The sequence below is a fragment of the Pleurodeles waltl genome, chromosome 10 (assembly GCF_031143425.1).
Source record: "Pleurodeles waltl isolate 20211129_DDA chromosome 10, aPleWal1.hap1.20221129, whole genome shotgun sequence".
Taxonomy (NCBI): Eukaryota; Metazoa; Chordata; class Amphibia; order Caudata; family Salamandridae; genus Pleurodeles; species Pleurodeles waltl.
The window spans coordinates 159,006,988-159,024,913 of record NC_090449.1 but is presented as its reverse complement, the minus strand read 5'-3'; the positions used below and the strand labels follow the sequence as shown (position 1 = coordinate 159,024,913).

The window sequence follows — 17,926 nt, the reverse complement described above, 5'->3', positions numbered from 1 at the left end:
AGGGCTGGCTTACCTTGGAGGCCAGAATAATACATACGAGATACATTTAGTGTACTTTTGAGACGCAAAATAAACCCTCCTGCATTGCAATGCAAGCACAACAGGAGGCAGGATAATACAATAAACTGTTAACACGAGGGGGGAGGGGGAAATATTTGTTTGAGTCCAATCAATGTATATATAAAGGTAAAATAGGTCTGGCAGACAGTAGCTCTTTCAAGAACGACCTCATGACAAGTTATGAATAAAAAAAAAAGAAAAAAAAAAAAAAAAAAAACTCACATTGCTTAACAAAATACTCTTGAACAAAATAATTTATAGTCAAATGACAATGTTCTTTTTACTGTTGTGCCCCAATGAAACAAGAGTGATCAGTGAGAAGTTCACCATATGGTGGACAAGACATTTTAAGTATCGCCCACCAACAGCTTCAGCAGTCGGTCTTTGACAGACCTACCATATTCAATATACTTCAGGAAAGTACTTAAGAGCTGGCTTTGGGTCAGCCCACTTTAACCACCAGCCTAAAATATTCTTTCAGTGTAAGCCTTTTGCATCTGATATGTTTAACCACACTTTACCTCCCCCGACAGGCACTTGGCTCTCTTGCTTCGAGTCCTTAATCAGTGCTTGCATTGTAGTGCATGAGGGAATATTTTCTCATCCTCTCGAGGTCTAAGTACCGCTCTCCTGGTCCCTCCTTTACTGTCCCTCACTTTCACTCGCCCTCACTTTCTGCTTTGCTACCTGCCGATACTCTCCCCCCTCCCCCCCATCGTTCTGAGGCCCTTGCTTTGGTGCCTCCCTGCGCTTCACAGAGAATGCCGTTACTGAGACTTGACCCCACCCCCACGGGTATTGCAAAAACATCTGTAAAGGGAAGAGTTGTGGGAGACCTTCTTGAAATGCACTTTAATGCTTGTGCCAATCCAAGATGGCCGTCATGCTGCAAGTAAACTCTGCATGTACAGTCACCTTGGAATGGGAGAAGTATTAAAATGCAAAAGGCCGTGCACAGCAGGGCTAAAAAGTAGGTAAATCATAGAAAAAATATATAGTATTATAAATGGGTATTTGTTTAGCACTCAAATATTGACGTTTTCTGGCTCTCTTGACCTTTGTCAGAGCAGTAATGATTAGAAATCGAGGCACTAGGGATATAATAAGTGCTTAAGCATTAAGCAGAAAGGTTTTCACGAAGTTCCAAAAACACAGCAACGACGACTGATTCCTTATCTGACTAGGATGAGAGTTTCTGAATTTAGCCACATCGAAAAAAGAAATGCGCTGAAGAGGACTGATCTGACTCTGGGCGCTTTGAGCAAAAATTTGTTCTGAAGAGCACAATCGTCTGTATGGCATGTACCAGGAATTTTGTTTATGCCAAAACATTTTTTTGAGGTAATCTAAATTCCTTATCTAGAAACAAAAGAACCATTTTCAGAGACTTCAGATAGAAAACAAGCATTTGCAATGCAATGGGTCGTGCATTTGCCTGAGTTTGAGCCATTAGCGTTGTAAGCTCCTAACCGGACTCTTCTTGCCACATAAATTGAAAATGAAAAGTAAAACAGTTTCACATAAGCGAGCTGATTCAAAGTGCCATGGCATCAGCGTGAAGAAGCACACAAAAGGGAAAAGAAGTTTGCTCGCAGTCAAACGTATCGGCAAATGTGCAATTAGCCAGTTAACGGGAGTGATGTCCAAGGCGGTAACCAAACTGCCCCAAGGAGGGATAAACGTAAAGCATTTACCAAAGAAAATAAAGGATTTTTGAAGGGCAAGCCCATGCTATGCTCCACCTAAAAAGTTACATGAGACCGAAGTCCAAGGTCGGCATTAATTTGAATGCCTAGATTCCAAGCTTGTGTGGCAGCCGTAAGAGGAGCACTTAACATACTTCGGCTAGTTCAGATCAGTTGTCGGAATTTTTTGGAGAACTTACAAGTATCTCATTTTGCTAGCATTTACCCTAAAGAAATTAGTGGATATCCACCAATGAATTACCAAAAATGCCAAAGATCAGTTGAGTGTTGTCTCAGCATACATATAACTTTCAACACTCATCTGATGTAACAAAAAGGTAATAGTCTCATATAAAGCTTGAATAGCTGTGGGGACTATACTGACCCTTGTGACACACTCCAATCAATTAGTCTACATTGTAAAGAAAAAGGTTGATTCATACCATTTGCTGTCTGGCGGTTAAGAAACAGTCCGCCAGGCCTGTGTCATCCACTTGACTCAATCTGCTAATCTAGTACGCAGAATGTTATGGTTGATGGTGCCAAAGGCTGCGGCGGCATGCACCTGTCCCCCTGTGTCCATCACTTTTGGAAGGTCATCTAAAGCCCCCAGTTAGGTGCTCATCACCTGCTCGAAGCCAGCTGAAAGGGATCCAATGTATCTTGCGACTTCACAAAATTGGTTATCTGCTGAAAGATCTCTCAGTTTTTACAACTAGGGGAGACTGATGCAAAACTATTTGGTTCTGGAGAGTATAGCGAGGACTTCTTTAGAAGAGGCTTTACTACTGCTCTCTTTTAATCATGAGGAGACATTCGAGTTCTCAGGGAAAGTTTGAATACTGGATTAAGATTTTTTGCCATTTCTGAATACAAGTTTCTGCATTTACTTTGCACGAACTACGTCCAAAGGAAACCAAGAAGGATTACAAATTGAGGCGAAAAATCAATACGCAGATTTTTATTTAGCCAAGATGCCTGCTCTAATGATAACTACAATTCTGCAAGCCAGCCAAGAGCCAACAACAACTAGCTTAGTAATACCTTGAGCATTGGTCTGATGCCTGTTAGTAATTATTATATGTGGAAAAAGCTCGGACCGCAGAAAATTTAGGTAAGTCTTTAATATCGTTTTGAATGGAGGTCGGGTTTTGAGGCTAGAATAAGGGAAAATATTTCTTTAGATAATCTGGGAGCTTTTTGTAAGCTAAAGGAGCAGGACATATTCTTAGCTTCTCTTACTTCAAAGTATCACTCCTTGGCTTTGAGGCCATTTATAGATTTAGAGTCAGGATCATAATTTCTGCGTAATTTAAATTCCAACAGCCATAACTCAAGCTTTAGCTTCACAAAACCAGACGGAAACCAGGGATTATCTCTCCTTTTCAGTTGAATAATCCTGCATTTGTAAGGTAGAAACATCTAATTTATCAATCAGACATTAGTTAAAAGAATCAACAGCTCTAAAATCAGATCAGTAATCAAATTTAACCTTAGACTGCAAGACATTATGTCACCTAGTTGTCACAAAAATAAAATTCACTGAAAAAAAAAAAAAGTTAGAAAGTGAATTACATTTGGTGCTCAAATTGCAAAACTACTGAAATTAGGCAGTTAAATTTAGGACTACACGATATAACTTACGATCAACAAAACATAATTGGCAGCAGTACAGATAGAAAAAAAACACACAGCAGTCAAAACCACTTCCTACCCTGCAGAAATTTAAGAGTCCGAGTTGGCTCTGGAGCTGGCAGCGTACAGGGAAACGAGAGGATGTGTTCAGAGGACCTTCAGAAGGCTAATTTCACGTGGCCACTATGAAGAAGCATAGGAGTGTTTCGGGTTCACAATGGAAAATCAACAATATAAGTCCTACACCATTCAGGTTTAACGGTGTAGTATGCTGCACAAGTGAGTGCAGCAGAACATGGAATGGCTGGTAAGGACAGAAAGGTTTGAGTGAAACAAAATTCCAGAGCCTCGACCCATTCGATTTCTGTAACATTTCCACAGAAAGAAAGGTCTCGGTAAGCTAAACAGACCTGCCTTTGTAGTAAATTAAGAGAAAGAAGAAAGAGTGCTAATCTCTTCATGAGAATTATACCAGTATGAAGGACACTTGAGGATGCTCACCCTAATTAGCCATATCAAGAAGTTCCATCCATTCAACACTCTCAAACCACTCAACGTTAAGCTGGCCTTCATCTATAACTGGTAGAACCAAAACAACATTCGGGCAGAATATTCAGAAATGCTGCGCGCACCTGAACCTCTTAGAAATGTATGGAAATGATGCATTTTTTTTTACTGATCCTGTCTGTTGATGCCAAATGCATTTGTCTTGATCTCTCATGGACCTTTGAAGGATAACCCTGTAGTTGCAATAACCACTAGACAGAACAGTATCATACTTTTCTCAAAGTCACTTGGCACCTATCTGGGAATCTTGCCCAAAGCACTTTTTCAAAGCATCTAGTGAAGCTTCTTAAACCTCTTCATCTACAGGAAATAGCATCTAAGTGTGCTTCTTTTCTCCCCCCACTAAGTCGCCACAGTATTGAGGACGACATGAGGAACAGCACTCTCCCACTTGCACTTTCTGGGGATGGGGAGGTAGGTTTTCTTAGTTGCGCTGTTGCCTCCTCTCAAGGGCATATGTGTCAACAACAAAGTGTTACTTGAAGAGTCCAGAAGTGAGCAAAATATGGTGATTCGTTAGGACTGGGAATGCAAGATAGTGCTTTGCAATCAGACAACAGGTTTTGGGGGCATTCAACAGGAAAAGAGGATGATGTGGAAAACAGTTCAAGTGAAAGCGTTGATGTGGTCTAGATGACTGTTGCACCACAAAGAAGTGTTAAGTCAACACAGTGACAAACAAGACAGTATTTTTCTTCAAAATCAGTTTGATCTTAAGATATTAAACCCCGACCCCCCCTAGTGACGTCTGATGAGGTCCGCGCGCTGACCTCATCAGAGGCCACTTTCCCATCAGCTTCTGGCGCGATCGGAAGAGAAATGCAAAGCATTTCTCTTCCGATCATGTAATGGGGGCCTGAGAGGCTTCAAAGGGAAGGAAACAAATTTCCTTCCCTTTGAAGTCTCTCAGAGCATTTCAATGCCCACTCGACACCGCCCACTAGGCAAGGGTCACTCCCCTAGGGGCAAATTGTATTTAGACCATTTCTGCCCCCCTTGGGAGCAGATCGGCCGATGTTTGTTAGGCCAATCTGCCCCCGCAAAAACATGTAGTTTTGTATTTGATAATTTTTGTATGTCCAGATAGTGTTTTGGGGCATTTCCTTTCTCGGGCAGTAGGCCTACCCACAAAAATGAGGTACCATTTTTATCGGGAGACTTGGGGGAACACTGGGTAAAATTTGTGGCTCCTCTCAGATTCCAGAACTTTCTGTCACCGAAATGAGAGGAAAAAGTGTTTTTTTGGCCAGATTTTGAGGCTTGCAAAGGACTCTGGGTAACCGAACCTGGTCAGAGCCCCACAAGTCACCCCATCTTGGATTGCCCTAGGTGTCTAGTTTTCAAAACTGCGCAGGTTTGGTAGGTTTCCCTAGGTGCCGGCTGAGCTAGAGGCCAAAATGCACACCTAGGCACTTTTAAAAAAACAGCTTTGTTTTCTTTGGGAAAATATGATGTGTCCACGTAGTGTTTTGGGGCATTTCCTTTGGCGGGCGCTAGGCCTACCTACGCAAGTGAGATACCATTTTTATGGGGAGACTTGGGGGAACACAGAATAGCAAAACAAGTGTTATTGCCCCTTGTCTTTCCCTACATTTTTCCTTCCAAATGTAAGACAGTGTAAAAAAGACGTCTATTTGAGAAATGCCCTGTAATTCACATGCTAGTATGGGCACCCAAGAATTCAGAGATGTGCAAATAACCACTGCTTCTCAACACCTAATCTTGTGGCCATTTTGGAAATACAATGGTTTTCTTTTTACCAATTTTTCACTTTTTATATTTCAGCAAATTAATTGCTGTATACCCGGTATAGAATGAAAACCCATTGCAAGGTGCAGCTCATTTATTGGCTCTGGGTACCTGGGGTTCTTGATGAACCTACAAGCCCTATATATCCCCGCAACCAGAAGAGTACAGCAGACGTAACGGTATATTGCTTTTAAAAAATCTGACATCGCAGGAAAAAGTTACAGAGTAAAACATGGAGAAAAATTGCAGTTTTTTTTCACCTCAATTATAATATTCTTTTATTTCAGCTGTTATTTTCTGTAGGAAACACAAGTAGGATCTACACAAATGACCCCTTGCTGAATTCAGAATTTAGTCTACGTTTCAGAAATGTTTAGCTTTCTGGGATCCAGCACTGGTTTCTCACCGATGTCTGTCACTAACTGGAAGGGGGCTGAAAACACAAACAATAGTAAAAATGGGGGTATGTCTAAGTAAAATGTCAAAATTGTGTTGAAAAATTGGGTTTTATATTTTAAGTCTGCCTGTTTCTGAAAGCTGGGAAGATGGTGATTTTACCACCGAAAACCCTTTATTGATGCCATTATTAGGGGAAAAAACCACAAGCCTTCTTCTGCAGCCCTTTTCCCCCAGTTTTTTGGAAGAAAAAATACGAAATTTTCACTGTATTTTGTCTAATTTCTTGGTTTCGTTCAGGGGAACCAGGGGGACAAAGTCTGGGTACCTCTAGAATCCCTAGGATGTTATAAAAAAAGGTTGCAAATTTGGCATGGGTAGCTTATGTGGAGAAAAAGTTATGAGGGCCTAAGCGCGAACTGCCCCAAATAGCCAAAAAAGGCTCGGCACAGGAGGGGAAAAGGCCTGGCAGCGAAGGGGTTAAGAGGAGAGGTGTTTGGGATGGGAATGTCAGCACTGTCATAATTGGGGGAATCCCAATTTTAACCCTCAAACGTAGAAACTCACTAGATGTATTGTGATTTCTGGGAGAATACTCTGAAAGAAACAAAGGTGAATATCCTGCAAGCTTTATGTGGTTTTCTGGTAAGAAAAAATTCATAGTCCATCCATCAAGCGGACAAGGGCTGAAAATACCTTTGTTAACAGGGTATTTATTATGAATAGTTGAGAGGAGAACATTTGTGTTTGGGTCTATAACCCGAATTGCAGAAAAAAATGAATATAGAAGACGACAGATTTGACTGATGAGATGTAAACAGGAATTACATCACTGCAAATCTTTGAAGGAGCAGAAGCTTATCGTGGTGTCATCACACACTAAGGAATAAAATGCACTAATTATATCCTGGGTGACAACTGTGTGCACAGCATATAAATCTGAGGGCAGATTAACGCATGCCTGTACTGCACCATGCCATACCTGTGTGCCGCATCAGGGTCGGCCTTGCGATGGGATCGCTTTGGTTTCAAGATATGCTGCCTGTTTCCAGACAGTCGATCAGGAAAGTTGTCGGGAGAAACTGAGCTGGTCAGTGAATGTGCGTCCAACCTTGGAGCTTCTGTTCTTGTTCTGGAAAACAGGATGAGTTTCAACTTCAGATTACTGTTACGAAAGAATAGTTATAATATTTATTAGCAATACAAAAGTAAATGATATCCAAAGAAGCCACTTTCTAAAAGGATAACTTACTCCCGCTTCAACTCACACTAACTGCATCATATTGGTGATTGAGAGATTAGCATTTATTTAGTTCCTTAATGTGTCCCCATCTGCTTAGATTTCTTGGAAGACAAGTGTATGGCAAGTGCTTTGAAAAATTGGCTCTACTGTTCTGTGCAAGACATCATCTTTGTACCTGCCAGGAAGAAACTCCCAAAAAAGCGTTTACAGTCTAGGTTGGGCTGCTTTAGCAGACCTTGATAAGCAGTGAAGTAGAGCGGCTCCACCAATGTGAAACAATGTACATGTCAGTAAATCATGGACTGGGCAGAAATAGGGAGATACCTACTGCAGAAGACCTGCATACATGTGCCACAGGACCACTGGAAAACCATATCAACACCGTCGCATATTTACAGCGCTTACTCAACTATCTGGCCAATAGTAGGCTTTAAACACAAGTGACATGTTTAAAACTACAGGTCGTTTTAACCAAAGTAACAACAGACATCAACTTCCACAAATTCTTTTTTGTGGTGAAAATTCCAAATATGTATGAAGTTCAATCCCATACAAATTACCTTTTGGACTTGGGTGTGTTCAGGAAATAGACACTTACACACAGGCTGGCTGTGATATAATGGGAAATCTATTAGATGGGAACAGTCTTGTGCATGTTGGTAGATCCGAGACACGTGTACTTGCCAGTAACCCGTTTAGATTTATGCTAATATGAACAGGTATGATTAAGTTAAGTAGGAAATGTTGGAAGGTGTATAACTTTCTGGGATACTAGCTAGCAAGACCGCAAACCGAGGAAGTTAACAGCAAATGCTAGGTTAAAGTTAATATATATTTTTTTTATCACGTCTCAGATAGGTAGGTAGAAATCAAGATACAACTGTGTTAACCTACACATATTTAATTAAATCCTGAACCTATTCACATGGCAGATACTTATGTGGGATTTAGAGGCATTGATCAATTCGGTTAGTAGTGTGCTGTAAGCCAGCATACGGTCTTAAACTGTACTTTTAAAGGATATTTCTTTACGTTTGAGAAGTTGTTCCAATTCCCAGTAACCATTCCAATGCCCTACCGCTTCCACAGGATAACCCCTGCGGTCCAACCTGGAGTACAAGGTTCCTGCCCCCAAATATGATTAACGGTGGACTCAAACAATAGATCTTAAATGCTAGTGGTGGGAACATAAAGGCGAAATAGAAAAAATTAAAAAGGCATCAATCTACTAATATTAGTCTGCACTAGACAGAACTTAAAGACCAATTTACAAGGTGAGCGGTCTCCTCTCACCAACCACCCTCCCCCCAACGAATTCAGACTGGGTTATCCGAATGTGCACGTGGCTATGCTCCATTTGGGAAACGCATGAGGACTGATTATTTTAGCCTCCCATACTGTTTTGCATAGGCAAGGATATTTACAAAAGCACTTCTGGTGTGAATGTAAGTTTTGATATGTTGTCCATTCTCAATCAATTTATAAAAGATGTGCAAGAGGAGAACAAAACACCTACACGGAATTTTTATGCCATCAAGCAACACACGCTGTTCGATAAAAAAATATAAAAAATATAACATAGACTGCCAAAATGTCACACACTTCAGCAGTTTCTGAAAGATTGCAGTGCAGAAAAATCCACAGTATAACAGGTAAACCAAAAGGCTAGGTGGTTTTACATTTCGGAAGAACTGAAAAAGGTGAGGATGAATTTAACAGAACAGTAGGGAGTTAAGAGAACCGACGGTGTCTGAAATTAGTTGTGGGTGCAATAAGCAAAATTCAAGCACAGTAATGGTACTTGTGAGTTTATTTGCTCACATGCCTTTTCTGTGTTGAGTCCAGTTAAAAGGCAATTCTGAAGAGATGGGTTTGATGAATCACTTCTATTTGGGTTTAGATTTCAGATTCAGATAGAGCATTGCACAATTTGGGTCCCTGTATGGTCAACAATCCTCTAATATTCATTCTCTTGAATAATACTTGGGTGACCGGATGGGCAAACACTGGGCGTGGGGCTAGGGGTAGATGTGTGGCGAGGGGTGAATATCTGTATAAGTATTGAACTTTTGCTTCAGTTGGCTTTATGTACAGCATACAAGACGGTTCTTGATCCCAGCATCGACATGGAACCAGTCCAGTGCCTTTAAGGAAGCCTTGCAGTGGCTGCATTTACAAAAGTTAAGGCAAAATCTGTTGGTAGGGTTCTGAAATCTCTAGAGTTTGATAATGAGTTTTTTAGGACACTGGAGTAAGTGAGTAAATGAAATGTGCCAGAACAAGAACTCTAGGCAGTCTGACTTTGTGGTCGGTATGGATTGGAATGTTTTTATGAAGGTTTGAGAGAAAGAGAAAGCATTCTTTGTCTAAGCATTGATCTGGGGAGCGAAGGAGATCAGACTTAAAAAGGATCAACATGTTGAAGGTTGGGATTCCAAGGTTACGATGTTCGGTAAATTATAAGCCCTGACAGCAGAAATTAAGTTTCTTGGATCCCTACACCATTACCACAAAAGCATTCATAGGAAGTAGCTGAAAACAAAACAGCCTAGTAGTTTGTTATGCAAAGGAACTGACATCTATAAATATCAATGGATGTGAACTAGCACCTGGCGTCAGCAATACACTGTGGAACTGGTTCATCTTTAATTAACATAATTCTATAGGGTCATTGTCTGTAAATTATTTGTTGGGGGCTCAAAGGAAACAGCTTTTAACGGAAAAGGCCCTGTGTCGAGCTCTGATTTGCAGGTGCACACAGTGGTACCAGGATCCTGTTGTTTGTTGGATTAGGCACTGCAATCAATCAGTTTTTATAAAGCGCAACTACTCACCTGTGAGGGTCTCAAGGTGCTGGTGGTGGGTCTGGGCCTCATTCGAAGAGCCATGTCTTGAGGTTCTTCCTGAAGATGGTGAGCGATGGGCTTTGTCTGAGGTGGTGGGCAGGTCGTTTTAGCTCCCGGCTGCGAGGTAGGCGAAAGATTTTACTCCTGCGCTGGTTTTCTGGATGCGTGGGATGGTGGCTAGTGCCTGTTGGGTGGACAAGAGGGGTCTGGCGGAGTTATCGAAAGAGATGCAATGATTCTGGTATGCACAGTCATCACCTTCATTGTGTTGGGGGCACCTTTGAGTTTTATCATTCCTCCGTTTCTAATAGATTGGAGGTATGTTCCTGGTATAAAGCTTACAGTGTAGGCTGGTTAGGCACAAGGGATTGGGGGTTGCTTTCTCTGAAGCTTGCACCGAGCATCTTGGCAGAACAGCCGTTTGGTACGGATCTGTAAAAGAAGGTCTTAGAATCGTACTCCCTGATAACTCCCTCTAACAGGTCATTCATATCTTGGTTAAGAGGGAAGTGTCAGAAGCCCTTCTGCCCATGGGCCCACAATTGCAGCAACAGATTGAAGAAAACTCTGGATGAAGATTTGAGGGGCCAGCTGAAGGCAGAACATTGTTCTTTCTTGAAGGGGAAAGTAGCCGTTTCTCCAGAGACAGATGGTAAAATGGCCACATTCCTATGCAAATTTGTAAATTACCTCAAGGGGATTGACAGGTTCTCGAGGTGCTGTCGAGGAGTGGGGACGGGGAGAACACTAGACACGGCAGGCACTCTCACTAAGATTTCAGACAAGAAAGGAAGCCTAGGCGTTTGAGATATCATCACCCCTCCATCTCTTGTCTGGTTGGGAACAGCGAGAGATCTGCCCATTAGGCAATGCTAACTATCCTTACAGCAGGCAGTCTCTCCGAATTAAAACAGAGTCTGGGCTGGGAAAGTTTGCGACTCAAATGGTGTCCCAGTTGCTGATGGGCCTCTTTGGGGAACCATTCTCGAGGGAGTTGAGTAGCTTTGACACTACCATGGCTTCTCCGTCCCTAGGTTTCTACCTGAGCCAGTAGGGGTAAGGGGGTGCCTGGCTGGCCACCACTTTGCTCAGTTCCGGCAAAAAAAAAAAAAAAAAAGAGGTAATTCAACCAGAAGGTCAGATAAGCTGCAGCACAGGTTCAGGTTCATAATTTTTTCCCCCTTCAGAGTAGGTCAGGGCAGAGACCATGGAGGCTTTAGATGAGCGAGCAATGCCCCAAGTGGGGCTACAAGTAAGCCTTAACAGTTCTTCCCAGCTAAAGATATGAGGAAGGCCGGTGGGTTTTCTTCTGGCCTGGAAGTTTCTCATGTATCTTGCCTGGGTCCGGTGACAATATTCAGAATAGAATTCTCTGGTACCACCTAAACAGAACATCATATCCATACTCTCTTTTTGTCTTGGATGATGAAAGGGTGATACTGGACAGTTGTGAGGTCTTTTTTTTCCACCCAGGGAATAATCCTCAGCAACCTCTTTAGTGCAGTTAAAATAAAAGAAAGGGTTTCGGCCTGTGAGCAACCTCAGAGAATTCAAAGGTTGGTTGGTCTATCATCATTCCACACTGGAGGGGATTCATCTTGCCAGGGACATTCTTCAGCAGAATGATGGGATGGTCAGCCTAGACTTGAAAGAAACCTACCTGACCATCCTGATAGTCTAAACAGCTGCTTCCTTCAATTATGTTGGAGGAGCCAGGTCTCACAGTTCATGGTTCTTCCCTTCAGCACCAAGTTTATGAGACAGATAGCAGGGTCCTTGAGGAAAAGGGGAAGTCAGGGTGATTGTATACCTAGGTGTAATTTTTCTTATGTATGCCCATCTTCGCAAGGATCTGGAATATTCAGAGCTGAACCCCTTCATAGAAGAGGCGAGGACGAAATCTGGCCGTAGCTGGACCACTTGAGACCTAGAATGGCAGAGAATCCTTCATCAAGTCAACAGGTGGCTGAACAGAAGACAGGAGAGAAGCCATGATAATGGGTTGTTTCGAGCAAAGAACCAGATTACAACGAGGAGAGAGGTCTTTATTTAATCACCAAATTATCATGCAGTTATGTCCAAACGATCCAGACAGCACCAACAGCAAACCGAAACACCATACTCAATTATCTTTGTACTGTGGTTGCCTCTCCGAGCATCAATACAGTGGACTAAAACAATTTTAAGAATTAATGATCTCTAGAAAAAACACACACTACTTGAAACATAAGATTACAAGCCTGTGTCTTGGGCATGAGACACAAGAAAGCCTCTAGCCTGGTACCACAGAGACCAGCTAATGTTGCACAAGTGGTAAAGATCCACTGAAACCCTTCTGATGAAGACTCTTATGCTATGAAACTTGGCTGTGTCATGTAAACTTTATTAGAAGAAGAAAAAAAAGTATGCTGCTTGGACCGACACCATTCCATTTTAGCATACCAAAATTAAATATGTGATCGGATCATGGGCAATGGTGCATTCAGTAATGGAACATTTGAAAGGTAATGGCAGAGGGTGCAGGACTTCGTCATAGACATTAACTAGCATGTTAATGGAATGCACAATGGATTTGGAAGTATGGATAGGGGAGAAATTTTGAACCAAGACTTGACCACATATCCTGGCTGAGCTTTTCACCCGAAGAGGAGCAAGCAGAGCAAACATCTGTTTTACCCAGTGCATATACCAATCACAGGTGTATTAATGTGTGATTAAAAACGTCACAGGAACCTGCCTTGTGAACACAGATCGCCTGTCTACATTACCAATGCGTGTAAGTGATGAAAGACAACGACGACTAAGTGGTGGTGAAACTGGATGTGTTGGTGCCCTATCTGTAGACCGATGTAAGAAAGGAGAAGGTGAAGCCAAGATTCTGATGAAAGGGACTGAACAGCTATTCAAGGGTTGGTTCAAGAGAGGTGACAAAAACAGTAAACTACAGGATTATAATGTCAATAGGCCATAATTATCTGCAGAATGGTGAAAAACAAAAGGGCAGGCATACAAGTACCAAGCACCAAAGTCCCTTTGGACAAGGTTACCGGGTTTGCTACAAGAAGGCAAAGGTGGCCTGTCTGCAAGAAAAAAGAAGACAAGCTTGGGCTTTTGGTGGTCAGCCGTGGACAGATCCATAGAAAGATTTGTAAGAGGGTATTCTAGTTGTGAAAGGTGTAACAAAACACATGGCAAAGGAAACAATGACTATTCTCAAACGTCTGACAGTGCATGATAAAGAGTAGGAATCAGCATCTGTGGTCCTTTTAATGAAATGGGGTTGGATGGAAAATATGCCATAAAGTGACAGATATATTCTCAAAGAGGACCAAAGTTGGTTTTATGAAAGATGTGACATCTGAAAATCTAATAAAATTCTGTGAAGATGGGTTCATGAGAGAAGGTTGTGTGTAGGAATTTGTCACATATAGCCCCAAATGTGATTCAGAAGAAATTAAGATGTTCATAAACTAACAAGGAAGTAAGCATTACAAAACTGCATCTTATCATCCAGGTGAAAATGTATTAATAGAGAGATTAAATAGGGTATTGAAAAACTGTACAGTTGGTGGCTCAGAATGCTTTGTAATAGGGAGAAGTCAAGAAATTATTAAGGGTGTATAGAACAATCCCTTGTATGTTAGAGGAATCACCATAATATCTGTTTATAGGACGGGTCTTAAGCATCTCCATCATGGATGAACAGTTGCACAGGTAGGGCTATGGATAAAGAAAAGCTGGTGGAGGTAGTAAAACTGAAAGAATATAAATTTATCAAACATAATGACAGGTTTTGGGTTGCAAGGAAGATCTGCAAGGTGGGCACTTGGGTGTGTATAAACCAAGGTGCTACAAGAAGGGGGTGTCAACATGGCCAAAACTGATGCGAGTGGCAACAGTTCATGGGAACTCTGATCGTAGAAGATGGGAACTGATGTGAACAAGAGGAGGGGGGCCACTTGCAATGAGAGAGAATTAGACAAGTGTGGTAACAGAAGTGGTGTTAAATGATGACCTGCTGGTGCAACAGAAAAGTTATAGATTGGTTAAGATTTCATAGTTAAGTAACAGATGCCACCTGTGAATAAAACGAATGTTTTTCCTAAGCATTAAATATTTCTCCATTTAGGTATTATTGACATGTAAGCGGCTATATTATTTGGTTAGATTAATGCAAAAAACATTTATGGATAATTCTAAGTGAGGTGTTAGGGATGGGTTATATTTCAGTGTGCTTTTGCTTCTTGAACTTGGACCCTGGAATGTATACATGTGAAGAAACCTAGAAGTAGAAGGTGCAGCAGTGGAGGAATCCAGTGTGGATAGAGTAGATCGCCACCAGGGTTAATGTGTTGGATGTCTCTGAAGAATAACCATGTTTGACAGAAAATAGTTTTGGACTTTAATTCAGACAGAGCAAACCTAAGAAGGAGCCTAACAAAGATAGTATTTTATGTTTGTAAGCAGAGAGGCAGCTAGAAGAGCAATGCATGTAGTGGAACATTAAAGACCAACTAAAAATTTAAATTTCTCCAATTGATTAGGTTAGTGAACAAATTCCCCTCATTTAACACCACACACTATTAACAACCTTGTATGGTAACCGCCAAGTTAGGACCTTTTCAGCTTCCCTGTCCAGAACACCATTTCAGATGAGCACCTGGCACAAAAGCTAAAGGCAAACTGGACCACAGCATACACATCGAGCCTTCTTACCACAATGAGACTCTGTGGACATGCCTAAATTAAGATAGGTGTGTCATTACTGGAGAAAATAAATATTACGTTACTAGACCTTGTTGGAGCACATCTGGATTTTAATCAGTGGCATGGTAATACTTAGTGGCATGGCAATATAGTGATATATTCACAACTGTCCAATTGTTCTGTATCACAATACCCTTTCAGCAGGAGTTTTATTAAATTTTAAACCAACAGTGCTTCACATGCTGGGATTTTGAGCCCTTATTTACAGTGTTAAAAGTGAAACTATACGTGTCAGAATGAAACTTGCTGTGGCTATACAGTCAGGTTTAACTAAATATGTAATATTAAGGGGGTCACTTTGCAGATATTAGTATTCCTCAACTTCGGCAGATTTTTTTTCCTTTTATAGGAAGTCTAGCTAGCACTTAACAGAACTGGGGAATGGGTGAAAAAAAACCTGGAAACATTTGCCCTCCGTTGGTCTGCAAGTCTGGGCTAAGTTGTCATATGTTACAGTCCATTTAGTGACGGACTAGTAGAATCCTGAATTTAAACTTGTCAAGTCAATTAGAAGTATGTCAAAAGTCAACACCTATGATACAGTCTTCATTTAGTTAGGTTTCCCATCACATTAGGTGGCCTTTATTAAAAAAAGAAAAAAAAGAAGCCAACTCCAAGGTGCAATGTCTTGCGAAGAAGAGCTTGACATATTCCCCCACTGATACCATCCGAATTACATACCTATTGATTTACTTATAATCAAGGAGTCGGTGCAGGACAAAACCCATACTGACTTGCTTTTCCCATTACAACAAAAACTACAAAGAGTAATTCTACACTTTACAAATTACTAAGCATACCAAGAGTACTGCATAAGAATATATACCTAAAAAAAAAATCAGGAAAAATAACTGAAAAACAAAATTGACAGAGGAGTATAGTCTACAATCTGGGTACAAGTAGCAAAATCTTCCACTCGCTCTTAACACAGAGAACACAAGAGAGAACACATAGAAAATAATAACCCAATGGTACTCAGTCTGTTTGTCCAACAGTTCCGATCCATGTTGGTAAGGATGCGCTGAACCAGGAGCAATGCTGCGCATGTCATGGCCATGTCCTTGTGTGGCTTCTTTTTGGAACCAAATACTTTCACACATAAAAAGATTACAGGTAATGAACTGGAAATGGACCCAGTAATGTTTTTATTGGCAAACGCAGGGAAGGAAATATACTAATTTACCTTAATAACTACTATGTTTATTTCCGAAATGTTATTAACAGTTAAGACATTATACAGCCCACACCTCGAAGATAATCTGACTCTCCCCTTTCTGTGCATGTTATTTTTTTCATGTCCTACTGGCATTTTGTCAGTACTCCCAAAACTTAAGGTGTTTAAAAAAAAAAAAAAAAAAAAAAAAAGGACCACCAACTTCTTTATTACCATGTCCAGCACAGAAGTAACTGACTGGGATCTAGAATCCATAGGATCATTAATTCAAACGGTCCTTCAAGCAGCCACGGGGAAAATATATATTTTTTGCAGTTAACATTTATGTTCCATCAATTAAAGTTGTATGTACACATCATCAGAAAAATAAAAAACACAGACCATAGAAATGCATTTGATCCACAACAGATAAAAACTGATGAAAATCATTAAGCTGGCAGAATGGTGACTCCTTAAAAGGTATGGCACAAGAATATTCAATAACTTTTCTATGTTTTTATGCATACACTATATGATATGCTCCACAAGTTAGCAAGCCTTGAGAGCAAAGGCAAACAACAGCAGCTGGGCTCAAAGTAATAGGAAGAGGTATGATATAACCAAAAAAACAAAATATTTACTCAACTGAACAGAGTTAAATGTTTAAGGGATTTCACCAACTGCTCTCAAACCTTTTCCTGCCATGGAAAAGATCAGAAATGTACTACTGACGGGGGCAGGGGTACAGCTTTGTCCAGACTGGGAAGGAAGTTTCTCCCTGGGGAAGTATATTTCCCCACTGAAAGAAAAGGATTTAAGAACTGAATTTGCATTTCCTAGGAACATTGCACTTTTCGTTGCCAATGCGAAAATGGGATTCACAAAAGTTTCCTAATGGAAACTTGTAACTGTTGCCAGTTTCCCCAAGTACACTCTAAATTCTTGAAAATTCCTATAAAGTATGTACAAGTTCAGATTCTTGGTGGCAACACTCGTGACTTCTTTAAAATTAGGACCTATATTGGTTTTAAACTGATTCTCCATTATTTTGTAAAGATGACCATCAAACATGATTAATGATTAATTAAAAGGATGTTTTAGAGAAATGTAATTTAAAGTTGCCTTTAATAAATGGACTACTCTTTAATGAACCCGCCTGTAAACCTTCTTTTTATGTGGCAAATATATTTTGGGTACATGGTTTGCTTTCAAAATAAAATCACCAGTCTTATTTCCATTCCAATCGATATATTTGCAGACAATGCAAGACCATTGTGGGAGCATCATAAAAAGCCACAACCTATTTGGCACTTTACACAGAATACTCCTGGGCATATGCCAAGTTCTGTAGAGCGGATGTTGACCAGCAGTAACAGTCAGATGTTCAAAACAGAACCCTCACCCCCACCACCCCCAAAACCTTTCTACCCTTTCACATGAATGAGAGGAATTGCAGCCATTAATTTCTATTGTCCAAGACTTCCAATCGTAGTCTGTCAGTACTGTCCACCCTCAAGATATCCCGCTCACGGACTATGTTTACAGAGATACACAGATCCTACCTGGCAGGCATGGATGTTACTGTAACAGCCGATGCCTTTCAATCACTTTGGGTAGATACTGAAGTTGAAAACGCATGTGCAACACTTTTTTCACAATTCAATTACAAGAATGCATGCGTCTTTCTAGTTTAAATAGTGCTGTGCAAAGCAGATACCCACAAGTAAGCCAGAGTAATTATGTGTGATTACCCACAGGTAAGCCAGAGTAATTATGTGTGAAATGCTTATAAGTGTCTTAACATACCTGGGGTTCAAAATGTTAC

General features: G+C 40.9%; 1 protein-coding gene across 2 annotated transcripts in view; it reads right to left on the bottom strand.

Moving 5' to 3' along the window:
- ALKBH5 (alkB homolog 5, RNA demethylase) overlaps positions 1-17,926 on the bottom strand; it is a 123,918-nt gene that overhangs the window by 9,822 nt on the left and 96,170 nt on the right. Inside the window, exon 3 of one of the 2 annotated variants that reach the window (XM_069210094.1) lies at positions 7,075-7,224. The exons of the other annotated variant lie outside the window; for it this stretch is intronic. Within the exon in view, the coding sequence (XP_069066195.1) occupies positions 7,075-7,224 (150 nt within the window). The remainder of the gene's footprint in view (positions 1-7,074; positions 7,225-17,926) is intronic. 2 annotated transcript variants of the gene reach the window in all.